Genomic DNA, 17,000 nt, shown 5'->3' on the forward strand with positions numbered 1-17,000 from the left:
GAGGAGCTCCTGCAGTTGCCCAGCCCCTTGAGCGAAACTGCAGGTGCGACCGCTCAGCACCAAGAGCATAGTCGCACGAAAAAAAAGGCAAGAGAAGAACCCCCAAAAGGGGAAAAACTCAAGCCTGGACAGGAAAAACTTCCCTCGGAAGGAAAGTTATCCGCCCAAGGAGGCAAGCCTCCTGACTGTTCTAAAATGAACTGGAGAGCTGTCCGTCGACACGGGAGTACTACCAGTAGAAGGAGACACGCCCCTGACGAAAATACAAGGGGGGAGGCAGCAACAGCCGAATCCCCAGGACTCAACCAGACAGCTCACACCGTTGCTATATTACAGAAACGAACTAGATCGGTAACTGTAAAAAAATAAAACAAATAATATTAGTACACATTCATTCCCCCGGGAAGGCTCCGAAGAGGAATCCCGAGGGAAAGGAACAAGAATTACACAACAGGCACGTGCCCTCACAACCACTTACACTCGCGGAAGGAGAGCTGTAACCAAAACAGAATTATAACAATTATAATTATGTAACTATGTAATTATGTAATTTAAAAATGAATGAACACTAAAGAACGAAAACCCCGAAAGGAATCGTTCTACAAGCTGAAAAAAACAAAAAAACAACTACAATTAGATTCATAACTAATTGATACAAACGTACGACGTAGCAACCCCCCACACGGAAAGGAAGCTAGGCTACAAGGGCGTAGTAACACGTAGTAAAAGGGTGAACGACCTCAAGAGAGAGAGAGAGAGAGAAAGACGTAAGTCAAACTCGATCGCCACCCATAAAATACGCCGTGGTGGCCTAACTGCCGAGGCCTCCACGTAGATATCGTACACTACACACACACATCTGAAAAGGAAACATGTTATTTTCCTTAGTAAAATAAATTTTTGAATATACTTACCCGATGATCATGTAGCTGTCAACTCTGTTGCCCGACAGAAAAATCTAAGGTCGGGATACGCCAGCGATCGCTATACAGGTGGGGATGTACAACAACAGCGCCATCTGTCGAGTAGGTACTCAGGTACTTCTTGTCAACAAGAACTCAATTTTCTCCTCGGTCCACTGGTTCTCTATGGGGAGGAAGGGAGGGTCCTTAAATTCATGATCATCGGGTAAGTATATTCAAAAATTTATTTTACTAAGGAAAATAACATTTTTCAATATTAATCTTACCCGATGATCATGTAGCTGATTCACACCCAGGGGGGTGGGTGGAGACCAGCATACATGTTAACATTAGAAGCTAAGTATCCCGTATTTCATTTTAGCAGTTATTCAAAATAACAAACATAAAATAAATAAGTACCTGGTAAGGAAGTCGACTTGAACCATTACTCTGCCTTTTTAAGTACGTCTTCCTTACTGAGCCTAGCGATCCTCTTAGGATGCTGAGCGACTCCTAGGTGCTGAAGTATGAAGGGCTGCAACCCATACTAAAGGACCTCATCACAACCTCTAATCTAGGCGCTTCTCAAGAAAGAATTTGACCACCCGCCAAATCAACCAGGATGCGGAAGGCTTCTTAGCCTTCCGTACAACCCAAAAAACAACAATAAAAAGCATTTCAAGAGAAAGATTAAAAAAGGTTATGGGATTATGGGAATGTAGTGGTTGAGCCCTCACCTACTACTGCACTCGCTGCTACGAATGGTCCCAGGGTGTAGCAGTTCTCGTAAAGAGACTGGACATCTTTAAGGTAAAATGATGCGAACACTGACTTGCTTCTCCAATAGGTTGCATCCATTACACTCTGCAGAGAACGGTTCTGTTTGAAGGCCACTGAAGTAGCGACAGCTCTAACTTCATGTGTCCTTACCTTCAGCAAAGCATGGTCTTCTTCCTTCAGATGAGAATGGGCCTCTCTAATCAAAAGCCTGATGTAATAAGAAACTGCGTTCTTAGACATCGGTAAAGCAGGTTTCTTGATAGAACACCATAAAGCTTCTGATTGTCCTCGTAATGGCTTTGTACGTCTTCAATAGTACTTAAGAGCTCTTACTGGGCATAGTACTCTCTCTTGTTCATTACCAACCAAGTTGGACAGGCTTGGGATCTCGAACGACTTGGGCCAAGGACGAGAAGGAAGCTCGTTTTTAGCTAAAAAACCAAGCTGCAAGGAACATGTAGCCGTTTCAGATGTAAAACCTATGTTCCTGCTGAAGGCGTGAATCTCACTGACTCTTTTAGCTGTTGCTAAGCAAACGAGGAAAAGAGTCTTTAATGTGAGATCCTTAAAAGAGGCTGATTAAAGCGGTTCGAACCTTGCTGACATCAGGAACCTTAAAACCACGTCTAGGTTCCAGCCTGGTGTGGCTAACCGACGCTCCTTTGAGGTCTCAAAAGACTTAAGGAGGTCCTGTAGATCTTTGTTGGTGGAAAGATCTAAGCCTCTGTGGCGGAAGACTGCTGCCAACATGCTTCTGTAACCTTTGATCGTAGGAGCTGATAGGGATCTTACATTCCTTAGATGTAAAAGGAAGTCAGCTATCTGCGTTACAGAGGTACTGGTTGAGGAAACTGAATTCGCCTTGCACCAGCTTCGGAAGACTTCCCATTTTGACTGGTAGACCTTGAGAGTGGATGTCCTCCTTGCTCTGGCAATCGCTCTGGCTGCCTCCTTCGAAAAGCCTCTAGCTCTTGAGAGTCTTTCGATAGTCTGAAGGCAGTCAGACGAAGAGCGTGGAGGCTTGGGTGTACCTTCTTTACGTGCGGCTGACGCAGAAGGTCCACTCTTAGAGGAAGAGTCCTGGGAACGTCCACTAGCCATTGCAGTACCTCGGTGAACCATTCTCTCGCGGGCCAGAGGGGAGCAACCAACGTCAACCGTGTCCCTTCGTGAGAGGCGAACTTCTGCAGTACCTTGTTGACAATCTTGAACGGAGGGAACGCATACAGGTCTAGATGGGACCAATCCAGAAGAAAGGCATCTACGTGAACTGCTGCTGGGTCCGGAATCGGTGAACAATAAATCGGGAGCCTCTTGGTCATCGAGGTAGCGAATAGATCTATGGTGGGCTGACCCCACAGGGCCCATAGTCTGCTGCAAACATTCTTGTGAAGGGTCCACTCTGTGGGGATGACCTGACCCTTCCGGCTGAGGCGATCTGCCATGACATTCATGTCGCCTTGAATGAACCTCGTTACCAGCGAAATCTTTCGATCTCTTGACCAGGTGAGGAGGTCCCTTGCGATCTCGAACAACTTCCTCGAATGAGTCCCTCCTTGCTTGGAGATGTACGCCAAGGCTGTAGTGTTGTCGGAGTTCACCTCCACCACCTTGCCTAGAAGGAGGGACTTGAAGTTTCTCAAGGCCAGATGAACTGCCAATAGCTCCTTGCAGTTGATGTGAAGTGCTCTTTGCTCCTGATTCCACGTGCCCGAGCATTCCCGTCCGTCCAGTGTCGCACCCCAGCCCGTGTCCGATGCGTCCGAGAAGAGAAGGTGGTCGGGGGTCTGAACAGCCAATGGTAGACCTTCCTTGAGAAGAATGCTGTTCTTCCACCACGTCAGTGCAGACCTCATCTCTTCGGATATAGGAACTGAGACCGCTTCTAGCGTCATGTCCTTTCTCCAGTGAGCAGCTAGATGATACTGAAGGGGGCGGAGGTGGAGTCTCCCTAACTCGATGAACTGGGCCAGCGATGAAAGTGTCCCTGTTAGACTCATCCACTGCCTGACTGAACACCGGTTCCTTCTCAGCATGCTCTGGATGCATTCTTGGGCTTGACTGATCCTGGGGGCCGACGGAAAAGCCCGAAAAGCTCGACTCTGAATTTCCATACCTAGATAGACAATGGTTTGGGATGGGACGAGTTGGGACTTCTCTATATTGACCAGGAGACCCAATTCCTTGGTCAGATCCATAGTCCATCTGAGATTCTCCAGACAGCGACGACTTGACGGAGCTCTTAAAAGCCAGTCGTCCAAATAGAGGGAGGCTCTGATGTCTGCCAAGTGAAGGAATTTGGCAATATTCCTCATCAGTTTGGTAAACACAAGAGGTGCCGTGCTTAGGCCAAAGCACAGGGCTTGGAACTGGAAAACGACCTTTCCAAAGACGAACCTTAGGAAAGGTTGGGAGTCTGGATGGACGGGGACATGAAAGTACGCGTCTTTTAGGTCCAACGAGACCATCCAGTCTTCCTTCCTGACCGATGCTAGCACCGACTTCGTCGTCTCCATTGTGAACGTCTGCTTGGTGACAAAAGCACTGAGAGCACTGACGTCCAGCACCGGTCTCCACCCTCCTGTCTTCTTCGCTACCAGGAAGAGACGGTTGTAGAAGCCCGGGGATTGATGGTCCCGGACTATGACTACCGCTCCCTTTTGTAGCAAGAGAGACACCTCTTGCTGCAAAGCTAGCCTCTTGTCCTCCTCCTTGTAGTTGGGAGAGAGGTTGATGGGAGTAGTTGCTAGAGGGGGACTGCGCCAGAACGGAATCCTGTACCCCTCCCTTAGCAACTTCACAGACTGAGCATCTGCACCTCTGCTCTCCCAAGTCTGCCAGTAGTTCTTGAGCCTGGCTCCCACTGCTGTCTGGAGAGGTAGGCAGTCAGATTCTGCCTTTTGAGGACTTGGAACCCTTCTTCTTTTTGCCACGATGACTGTCGGCACGGGTACCTCCTCTGCTGGAGGTTCTGCCACGAAAGGGCGGGATGAACCTAGACGCTGGTGTGTCCATCCTAGGTCTAGGCACGGAAGGTAAAGCTGTGACCTTACGTGCGGAAGACGCCACCAGGTCATGGGTATCCTTCTGGATCAACGAGGCAGCAATCCCCTTGATCAGCTCTTCCGGAAAGAGACACTTGGAAAGCGGAGCAAACATCAACTCCGACTTCTGGCATGGTGTGATCCCCGCAGACAAGAAGGAGCAAAGGTGATCTCTCTTCTTAAGCACTCCAGACACGTACGAAGCCGCAAGCTCACCAGACCCATCCCGAATGGCTTTGTCCATGCTAGACATGATAAGCATGGCAGAGTCCTTCTCCGAAGGGGAGGTCTTTCTGCTTAACGCTCCCAAACACCAGTCGAGGAAGTTGAAGATCTCAAAAGCACGAAAAACTCCCTTCAACAGATGGTCCATGTCAGAAAAGGACCAGCAAATCTTAGAGCGTCTCATAGCCAGCCTGCGGGGAGAGTCAACCAGACTTGAGAAGTCGCCCTGGGCAGAGGCAGGAACTCCCAAGCCGGGTTCCTCTCCCGTGGCATACCAGACGCTAGATTTGGAAGCAAGCTTGGTAGGAGGAAAGATGAAGGCAGTCTTCCCCAGTTGCTTCTTGGACTGCAACCACTCTCCCAGTACCCTCAAAGCTCTCTTGGATGAGCGCGCGAGTACGAGTTTCGTGAAGGCAGGAGCTGCTGACTGCATGCCTAAAGCGAACTCGGAGGGAGGTGAGCGCGGGGTTGCAGACACAAACTGTACCGGATACAATTCCCTAAACAGTGCAAGGACTTTCCTAAAGTCTAAGGAGGGAGGTGTAGACTTGGGTTCTTCTATGTCGGAGTGTGGATCGTCCAAATGCGCAGCTTCGTCGTCATCAGATACTCCATCATCCGAAAGCTGAGGAGGAAGTGGCAAAGGTGGAGCAGAAAGCTGAACGGCTGAATCCGGCAGCACGGGTGCATGCGTAGCTGCACTGGATCCAACATCATGCCGCTGCTGGTCAGTCTGCGAGCTGGCAACAACAAAAGCGGAGTGCTGGTGCGTGGGAGGAACTGCCGTGGGTTGCGGAGACTGCCGCATTGCGTCAAAACACGGCAGCTTGACAGCACCTTCCCACTGCTGATGCGGTAGCTCACGCATGTCAACGGAGGTTGCCGCATGAACATGCGTCTGGCAGGGTCGACTGCGCATCGGTGGTGGAGCTCTCACAGGTGGAGTGTGGGAGCAGGCAGCCGCAGTATCTGCTGAGCGCACAACCGTGGCAGGTTGTAGGTTAACAGGTGCAGTGTCAACCTTCTCAGCACGATACTCCTGCATGAAGGAAGCAAGCTGAGACTGCATAGTCTGCAGCATGGACCACTTAGGGTCTACCGTGGTTGGTGCGGCAACAGACGGAGTGATTGCCTGCTGCGGAACCACTCTACCTCTCTTGGGAGGTGTGCTGTCTTCGGAAGACTGCGGCGAGTCCGAACTGACCCAGTGGCTACACCTGGGCCGTTGGACTCGCTCGGAAGGGACCTTACGCTTGAGAGGTCGTGAGACCTTGGTCCAACGTTTCTTCCTAGAAACTTCTTCCACAGACGAGGAATGAATGGGCTCACTCGTCTGTTTGTGGATGGGACGATCTCTGACAGATACGTCCGCAACCACTGAGGGTACATCCGTACGCTGATCAAGGCCTGTCGAACCCTTTGGTCCTTCGACATTGCTTCTCCCCTGGGCTTGGGAGCTTGCAAGAGGTCCCGGACTGGGAGGACGACTGGCACGAACAGATGCACCCTCATGCGCAACACTGACACTGACACTGTTCACCGCACTTGCACTCACTACACTTCCCACTGCACTCTTCGCTTTCAACTCTTTGACATCGGCCAAAAGTTGATTCCGGTCATTAGCTAATGACTCCGCTCTGTCACCAAGAGCCTGAATGGCACGCATCATGTCCGCCATGGAGGGTTGAGCACTAGTAGCAGGGTCGGGAGTCACCACTACAGGGGAAGGAATAGGTTGAGGGGCATGGGGAGAGGAAAAATCAAACGAGCGAGAAGAACTCCTCCTGATCCTATCCTTCTCTAGCCTACGTGCATTCTTTAGGAATTCATTAAAATCGAATTCCGAAAGCCCAGCGCATTCCTCACATCGATCTTCCAATTGACAGGATTTACCCCTACAATTGGAACAAACGGTGTGAGGATCTACAGAGGCCTTCGGAAGACGCCTAGAACAGTCCCTAGCGCTACACTGCCTGTACTTAGGGACTTGAGAATGGTCAGACATCTTGAATTCTTGAATTAGCCAAGGGGGGGAATCCAAAATCTAGCAAAGTTCATCAACAATTAATCCAAATCTAATCAAAAAGCTTGATAAGCTAATGATAATAGTTCCTGAATAGCGAAAGCTAAAATCTAGAGCGAATACATCACCAAAAGCGTGAAAACAACTCCAGAAACAACAGCGTATCCAAGTAGGTCTTGCCGGTGGCACGACAGAGGAAAAATTGAGTTCTTGTTGACAAGAAGTACCTGAGTACCTACTCGACAGATGGCGCTGTTGTTGTACACCCCCACCTGTATAGCGATCGCTGGCGTATCCCGACCTTAGATTTTTCTGTCGGGCACCAGAGTTGACAGCTACATGATCATCGGGTAAGATTAATATTGAAAATTACTTATTTCTATACTCAAATATATATACAAACATGAAAACATGTTTACATATATATTGAGTAAAAGAAAAGTAAGCGATTAAGTAAAGACAAAACAGACAATGGCTGCCAAGCGAGGACCAAGACAGAGACGTCTGTCACAGTCCGAGCCAAAAGTTAAAGTGAGTATTCATGTGTGTGTGAGGGGGAGGAGGGGTAGCTAGCTACCACTCCCCTACCCCCCCGCTAACTAGCGCGGGGGTAATACACCCTCGTTAAATTCTAATGGCTCGCCATTTCAGCTACGCTAAAAGTAATAACCCTTTGTAAATAGCGTGGTTTGTATTTCGGTTACGGAACAAATGAGAATAAAAAGAAAATGTAGTCTGGCACATTCAGGGAACTATAAAAAGCTTATGATAGATTTGATGAGTGTAATTTAGTTTGTAGTCTTTGGAGTAGATTCTTAATGAAAGTAAAGGGTGTGTTTGAATACGCAGGTTGTAAAGTGGCTGATCTGATGTAAAAGTAGATCTATGACTAGGTTGTAATATGTCTCTATGGAGATAAGGCTATCTAATACCTTGATGAATGGGGAATGAGACAGGAAGTTTGGGAGAGGAAGTGAAATTTAGGTGCCAAGTTGAATGGAGAGTGGAGTGGCTGGTGACAGTGTTACCTGGAATAGAAGAGAAACTTCAGGTACTGGTGAAAAGGTTTAAAAGTATTTGCAAAGTATGGTAATTATGAAAAACATGTACCAAATGTTAGATCTGATTACAATTTTTACTAATTTCACATCAGACCACCACAACAGATCACTCCTCCCAGAACTAATACATAATCACAACGGAATTGATTATCAAAGGTTATAGCCTTCACACCATAACACGGATATGTTCCCAGATACTTTCGTAAATAGCAGTAGCAATGACTACTGCAACTCTGTCTATTAGAATTTACCTAAGTGCAACTTAAGAAATTACAAAACATAATAAACAGAGGAGCAAGACTAGAGAAAGGATCACCCCTATACTAATCGATTTACACTGGTTGCCGATTAAAGCGAGAATTGAATTTAGAATATGTACAATAACCCACGAAGTTATCATAACTGGTCGTCCAAAATACTTAAGAGAATTGCTACATATTGCAGGCAAAAAATCGTGTCGACACGATAATAGTTACAGATGGCTTCAAACTGTTGGAACCTAGATATATGTATACTTTAGACTCCAGAGCCTTTAAATATGCGGCCCCAAGACTATATAATAAGCTCCCACGAAACATTCGAATGATTTAAGACATTAAGGCTTTCAAGAGTAAACTGAAGACTTTCTTATCTAAACAATCCTACAACAGTGACGATTTAACAGTAAATGAACAATACGTGATCTGAAACGATAAATACTCTGAACGAACAAGGCAAAACGACAGCGGAGGTCCTGTAGAGAGTGGGGTTCTCCTGCTGTATGGAACCGAAAAATCAGCCATCAAAGTAAAGTAAAAGTAAAGTATTATGAGCTAACAGAATTACTTAGCAACACAAATATTACATAGTTTTTCATTCTTGTCACTGATGTTATACTGTATGAACATATGCAATATGTCATTCGAGATGTTTCGAATAAATTACGATATATTAATATAAGGATACAGATGATATTTTATGACTTGATATTTTGTGATTTGAAAATCCTACACTTGAGATTAATGACAAGATTATAAGAGCATAACCCTATTGTTAAGTGAGGAGTACCTTACCATTTACTCAACGGAATATGACGCTAAAAGAGAAATCAGAGATTTCAGACCTGTCAATGAAGAGTGTCAACATTTTACTCGAGTCCACGGACCTTGCTTTCCCTTTTTCATGTATTGTCCATGAATGAATTTACTGTAACAATAACCATCAGAACTGTGATCTTGTTCTGGATCACCTTCAAAATTTAATAGGCTTCCGGAGCATATGTTATTTAAATCTGGTAAAAATCCGGCAGGAAGTTTGGACGTAATCCTGCTCAAAGACACAAATACAGGTAAATAAATAAACGCAGGTCACTATATCCTCCTTGACGCGTGTAAAAATATCAAATCTAAGGCGAACTGAAAATAATTTGAAAAATTAGTTTCGTTACTTTCGTAACTACGATTTTGGCATACGAGGCCCAATTAATAGCAGATAACGAGAGTTGACTTCACATGAGTATAAACCATAACTAGATTGTTTGGTTGCTGGACATCTCACAGAAACTCGAGAGGTTGATAACTTGTTCCAAAACCTACCTCTTTGGAGGTATGAGCACACAATTTCAAACATTGATATCCCCCTCAGCAGCCAAAAACTGCTAGTGGCCGAACTACAAAAGGGGTCACGTGGCCACTGCCATCCGTATCATAATGCAACCATTTGAGCCTGTATAGATTTTTTGGACAAACTCTTAAAATTTGAGCTTCTGACATTAGAAGCGTGATACATCCTGTCACATTATCAAAGATTGTACAGTAATGTTGCTTATTAGCACATGAATTTAACAGAAGGGTTGTTTGGGTATATACACCAAATAAAGTCTTAACTGAATCTGATGGTTTTAAAAGACTATATTGGATTGGAAAAAAGCACAAATTTTGCAACACTGTAAAAGGATCTGGACCAAATTAATAGGTTGAGTCTTGCGATGTTAATAAACAATTTTATAAGTGCGTATTAAATTAAAACTTTTTTATCTAATTATGGTGATTAATGTTCCAAGAGACATTTGCACTATGCACTATCAGAACCTGGACAGGTTAGGATAAGAACACTAGCACTGTCAGAAAGAACGTTAGCTTTCTGACTGCATAATCTTCACAATTGACAAGGATACTGAAACTTTAAGCACATAAGACAATGCCATACAATTGGCAATAGTATACAAGGGGGTGAGACAAATGGGTTAGGAAAAATTGAAACCTTAAACTTTTAATGATACAAGTTGAAGCGAGTAAGTATTGAGGAGGAACCCAAATGACACTGACTTGAAAAAAAATAACTATCTTTACTCGAGACTGAATCCTCCCGAAAATACAGTGGCCTACCTTCAATTCAGCAACCATTGCCTGTACCACAAATAAATCAGTCCAGTATGTGTAATTAACTTTCTTTTAGATGCTTGATGCACAAAAAATTAAAACAACTTCATCGATTAAAATACATTGAACGGGGCTGTTGTTAAAAATAAATTTTACTTACGAGTTTAGGGGTGTGTGCTAAACGTTTCCCACCCTTTGCAACAGTATGAGCAATTGTTGGGGGAACACGACCTGACGCCGTCGCTAAACTTGGAGACAAAAGGGACCTGGAGCTTGACGGGGGTAAACTCTTGATTTTTTCCCTTGCTTGAAGTAGCGAAGCTACGTTAGGTACGTGTGACATTCTCCTCTTAGGTGCTCCTACAAGTGAAAAACAATTAAATAACAAACTCTAATTCAATACACTAAATTACAAAGAAGGAAATAATCCATCTTGGATGATAAGAAATATATTGACAGATGTAGGTACTTTGGTATAAACATTTGAAAAGATGGGTCAATAAATAGGCATTAGAAGGAAAATATGAGAATTGGAATGCCTAAAACAGAAGAGTAAAACCGCAGCATACTTTCATTAAATACTTGATAAAAATATAGTACAGTAACACCCTTCATGTTGGTTCAATATATGTCAAGTTCCAACTCTAAGTCGCTCATCCGTAAGTTAATATTGAATAGGGTTAGGGTTAGGGTTGACTTTTTGCTTGACCTTGACCTTTGACCTAAAACTTTAACACATCTCAACATAAGAATTAATCCCTGAAAGTTTCACTACTCTATGGGTAAAATTGTGGCAAGGAAGTTGTTCACAAACAAACAGGGGTGAAAACATAACATCATCCTAACTTCGTTGGCGGAGGTAAAGAGTCTAGCAATTAAATGATGAATACATAAGTGACCCATTGGAGTCTTTTTTAGGTGGATTTTAAGCCAGATCTTTATTATAAGTAATACATTAGAACTTTATATAAAATCTTTAAGTAGAGATTTTAAAATGAATTCCAGCACAAATTATAGGGATGGAATTAAACCTTTAACAAACTCAAGGTCTGATTGTAAGTAAGTATTGGATCCTCCTCACCCCAGTCTATTTATTTAAAATATTTCTTTAACTAAAAGAACCTTATATAAAAATCAAAGCTCGAGACTTCCAGTATGTTCGTTTCTTCAGTTAATATAAAACGTATATGTCTTGTAAGAAATTTGGAACGCTGTCTATTTCAAAGATGTTTCAATTCATTTATTGTCATATTTTGAATATTTCTCCTCTGTCTGATTTTCAACATTGGACTCTCATATCAACTTGCAATACCAAAACTTGGCCTTTCAAATTTCCATATCACATATCTATATATTACTCTCTGACACCATTAATCAATTAGCTCTTTGTACCTTCTGTTCCATTTTTTAACAATTCTTTAGTAAAAGGTATGCAGTTAATTCTGATAAGTCTTGCCTTTTCTTTCATAAGGCACAATACTACACCATATTCTAGAAGATCTATTCCAGTTTTGACCAAATTGTGGAATGATCTTCCAAATCAAATATTTTAATCAGTTGACCTTTTGACTAAGTGGAAATAATTTCCTTTTGAGGCTGTTGGGATTGTAGCATTCTTCTTTTCTAACTAGGGATACAGCTTGGCTAGTAATAATAATAGAAATAATAAATATGATATTGGTTTCGCACCTGTTAAGGTAACATATAGTATCACCCTCAACAAACAAGTCTGTCATATACAGTATTGGTTTTTCCCTCTTTTTTTTTTTTTTTTTTCTTTTTGAGAAGTTTTATAAACTTTCAACTGTATTAGAAATACATACTAACCAGTAAATTCACTTGATCTTGTGAAGGCTTAATATTCTACTAGGTTCTAAGTCAAGGTCTACATGAATTTGTGTCAGTTTTGACTTCACTCGGATGTCTTTCTAATTTTGTAACCATGGAAATGCTTGCATCCTTATATATAACTTAGCAATCTCCAGCTTGAAAACTGATTTCCATTCTTCTATCTACACAAACTTTACGATACTGAACTTTTTATACTTTCTTTTATTATTCCATTTTACTAATAAATATAATTTTATATTCAAAAGAAGAAAAATTATGATCCTTAATGTACAGTTCCAAAAGCTCTTAAATGAGATATTTAATTATGTTTAATAAATGACACAAAAAGCATGATCTATGCAACTTATCAAGCTTTGCATATAAGGTAAATCTTCAAAATAATAAACTAATCACAGTATACGCAAGTAAACAAATATGGGTAAAGTTTAACGATTCTTAACCCTTTTACCCCCAGGCTATTTGGAACTTTCCATCCCTTAACCACCACTGGTTATTTTTTATTCAAGCACATTTTGCAGTGTATATTTTTCAAATTGCTCTAACATCCTTAATTTTCATCATAGAGAGGTCAGGTTGGTCTCTTTCTCTTAGAAAATGCCTGAAATTTCTCAAAAAATTATAAAAAAAAAAAAAAAAACATTGTAAATAGCAGTTTTTTGCAAGGACGTACCGGTACGTCCATGGGGGTAAAGGGATGTGTTTTGTGAAACGTACCAGTACGTCCTTTGGGGGTAAAAGGGTTAAAATGCACCAAAATAGACGAGAAACATGACATATTTAGACTTCTGCTAATTACCTGCAGTGGAATGTGGAGATTTCCCTGAGGTAGATGAAGCAGGAGCAATTTTATGCCGGGCAGAAGTTGTAGAAGAAACGCTCGACGAAGAGACGACAGAGCATTTCGGTCTGGGCGGTGTTGAGGAGGAGACTGCGGGCGATGCAGATGTCCCAGCAACAACATTCTTACCTTGTTCCTCCAATTGCTGCTTTTGTTTTTCCAATTGTTTAAGTAGTTCAGCCTGCTGCTCCTTTAATTTCTGGTATCTCTCCATCATTACCTTGTGGTAAAGATATGTACAGTATGGGAAACTCTTTATGAACTGTATACAGTGATATAAAACAGTAATAAGATGGCTTTACGAATGTACAGTATTACAATATAGGAGATTAGAACCATCAATCCTGAGTCCTATTGGCCATTCAGCTACTGTATTATCCATGCAAAAGAAATACGCTACAAGCAAACCACTTTTCTGTGATAAATTTTGTTCTTTTGATGTATCACACATTTCTTTATGTAAAATATGATCACACAACAAAGACATTATGGTGAAAATTAGAGAAATATTCATCTTTGGTGGGTTGGATGACTCCCACTTCCTAATATCGATTTTTTTTATCTCCATTTATGCATGAACTCAATCCTAACACGTAACAAACCGGAGGGAGAAGGAATTTAATCAAATTGATGTAAATTGCCAGAAAATAATAATTCTAAAAATAATTTTGTCATAAAAAGTAGAAACCTGTCCCTTTTCATGTTAGTTGAATTACTATTTAAGTGAGAAATAAATTAACAGATAACAGTTACAGGTGATTACTTATTGGATGAAGAAATGGGACAAGAAAGAACATAATACTTGAGACATCCAAGTTACTTTGGAAGAAGAGTGGAAAGATGAGAAATGAAATTGACCAGAGACTTTCTGAAACCTCAATTATCAGTGCCCTTGAATCTGAGGCAACAAGAGATGATACCATAGATGTAAGAGATAGGGGTCAAACAGATGTAGAAGCTTGAAAATAACGATAATAAAAAATAGAACTATTCACAGGCAATGAAAGGGAGAGGGAAGGAAAATGAGGAGAGCAATTTTCTCTACTCTATTACAGACTAAACTACAGATACTGAAAATTTCAAACTTGCATCAACAATGGGACAGTATAGTGGGAGATGAGTGAAAAAGTAAAAATATGGCAAATAAGGAAGGTTGGAGGCATGAAGAAGTGGCATAGGGAATATGACATGAAAGTGACATGTAGTTTCTATTATTCTTATTATTATTATTAGCTTAGCTACAACTCTAGTTGGAAAAGCAAGATGCTATACGCCCAAGGGCTCCAACAGGGAAAAATAACCCAGTGAGGGAAGAAAATAAGGAAATAAATAAATGATATGAGAAATAATTAATAAATAATAAAATATCTTAAAAACAGTAACATCAAAAAAGATATTTCATATATATATATATAAACAACAAAAAGACATATGTCAGCCTGTTTAACATAAAAACATTTTCTGCAAGTTTGAAATTTTGAAGTTCTACCAATTCATGAACTCTAATTTGTCTACTCTTATACGTACTTTAAGAGAACAGTACGAACACTCATAAGATTCTCACCTGCGCTGGAGTTTTCTTCCGGGCTTTCAGGTCCGCACCTGGTTTTGGGGGAATCATGTTACCAACAGAAGTTGATCTTGCAACTCTCTGCTTTCCAGGAAATGGGTCTGGCTCATCATTTGATTCAAACTTCATCTAGAATGGAAAAATGATCTTATACAGTAATCATAATTCACAAGGTTTTCAGAAAGACAAATACCAGCCTCAGTAAACAAATAAAATTAATGCAATCGACTTGATACTCCATAATTTGTATTTCAAGTTAGGAAGTTTACAGAACTTCAAATTATTAGTGTTATATAGAATTGAATTAAAACATAACTGCTACTTGAAATTGAATTCTCCGTTAAATAATTGGCAGATTATAGGTAATTACAGTATATTGTGCAGTTTATATTCATTGTCAAAGAAGTTGGCAACACTGTCAATGGCATTTCCACTGAAAACCTTATGAGTTCAAAAAACCATATGCCAACTAGTTAGATTCTACAGTCCATTTCTTTTAGCGAGGCAGATTTGCACCGACTCGCAGCGGTGCCCTTTTAGCTCGGAAAAGTGTCCTGATCGCGGATTGGTTAGAATTATCTCGTCCAACCAATCAGCGATCAGAAAACTTCCGAGCTAAAAGGGCACCGCTGCGAGTCGGTGCAAATCTGCATCACTAAAAGAAATAGACTATAGTAGTTGTTAACAGTGCAATAGACACACAAGCTATGAGAGAGGTAGCTTGTACCTACAGATGGATCCACATGGCACCTACATCACTCTTGGGTTTGGAAGGCTAAAGAAATTGTGTGCATGGGGACACGAGACCCAAAAATACGGCACAGTATGACTGGCGGGGTTGCGATGAAACAATTGCTTTTATGGTTATAGAGAATATGACATAATTCAATGCATAATACTACATACCTTTTTCTTAGAAGAAATCTGACTTTCAGTTTCTATTGGGTCCGGTTTATATTGATTATACATTTGCAAGCACTCCTCCATGATAGCCGGATCTTCTTTATCAAAGTCTTCTAAATCAAAATCTTCTTCTGATCTTAAATTCTGAAAAAAAATAAAAAGGTGTTTAGGCTCGACAAGGTTCAAAAGCTATACTGTAAATTTCTAGAAACCTAATCTAAGTACCCACAAGGCTATTTTTCCCTGTTGGAGCCCTTGGGCTTTTGCATCTTGTTTCTCCAACTAGGGTTGTAGTTTAGCATTTAATAATAATAATAATAATAATAATAATAATAATAATTAATAGTCATAAAACATGGTGAATGGATAATTTTCAAACAATAAAAAGATATTAATTTCACAATCTTAGGAAATAATTACAACACTGTGCAAAATGTATTAATTATTATAACATACTGTATATGAAAAAAATTCTGAAATTATTTCTTATCTAATTGGAAAAAAATACAAAAGTAAAATTTTCAATGTACAGTACACAAAACTCTTATCTCCACCCAAGCCAAAAGCAAAGTGAGGCCCAGGTGTGTGAGTGAAAGCGGTAATTTCTATCCCCGCTAACTAGCGGAAGGGTGGTTAATCCCCGCTTAAAAGTCTAATGGCTTGTCTTTCAACTTCGCCAAAAGTAATACCCTTATTAACAGCTTAACTTTGTATTTAGTGATGGAACAAAACAAATAACCTTTTACTAAACAATAAAGGTATTGAAAAAAAAAAAAAGAGAGAGAGAGAGAGAGAGAGAGAGAGAGAGAGAGAGAGAGAGAGAGAGAGAGAGAGAGAGAGAGAGAGAGAGAGAGAGAGAGAGAGAGAGAGAGAGTTTTGTCTTGTTTCAACGAATTTTAAAGTAAACCTTATCCGTATTCAAAAAGTTGAGAAGTCAAGCATTCATTGCATGAGTATTGCAACCCTAAAGATCTTCAAAACAGAACAAATGAATAACACATTTATAGCTATACTTACTTCTAGATGCTTCATATCATCTCCAGAGCTGTTTATCATTTGTTCCCAGTCATCCTGAGGTATTTCATCTAAGGCCGAGAGATCAGGGAACGGAGAATTATTACCTTCGTCTCCACCCTCATCGCAATTACCTTCATCATCATCATCTATACCAAAATCTAAAATACAAAAATTTTGTTACCAAAATACACATTAAAACAACAACTTATGTATGGTATAATCCAAATTTTCTACTTAAAATTTTCCTATAGTAATGTAAATTTTCTATACAAAATATATATATATATATATATATATATATATATATATATATATATATATATATATATATATATATATATATTTATAAATAAATTATATCTTCCCTGGATATGTCAATCTACCTGGACCCATAAGGAAGGGAAGGAGATGACTCCAGGCAACTCC

At 41.0% G+C, this 17,000-nt stretch overlaps 1 protein-coding gene across 1 annotated transcript in view; it reads right to left on the bottom strand.

The window, feature by feature from the left end:
• The window catches only part of LOC137634797 (zinc finger CCCH domain-containing protein 13-like), a 74,615-nt gene that overhangs the window by 32,717 nt on the left and 24,898 nt on the right, over positions 1-17,000 (bottom strand). The window contains exons 4-8 of the mRNA XM_068367341.1: positions 16,575-16,732; positions 15,561-15,701; positions 14,649-14,783; positions 13,043-13,304; positions 10,556-10,755 (exon numbers count right to left, since the gene is read on the bottom strand). Coding sequence (XP_068223442.1) covers positions 10,556-10,755; positions 13,043-13,304; positions 14,649-14,783; positions 15,561-15,701; positions 16,575-16,732 — 896 coding nt within the window. The remainder of the gene's footprint in view (positions 1-10,555; positions 10,756-13,042; positions 13,305-14,648; positions 14,784-15,560; positions 15,702-16,574; positions 16,733-17,000) is intronic.

The sequence above is a fragment of the Palaemon carinicauda genome, chromosome 45, assembly GCF_036898095.1.
Source record: "Palaemon carinicauda isolate YSFRI2023 chromosome 45, ASM3689809v2, whole genome shotgun sequence".
Taxonomy (NCBI): Eukaryota; Metazoa; Arthropoda; class Malacostraca; order Decapoda; family Palaemonidae; genus Palaemon; species Palaemon carinicauda.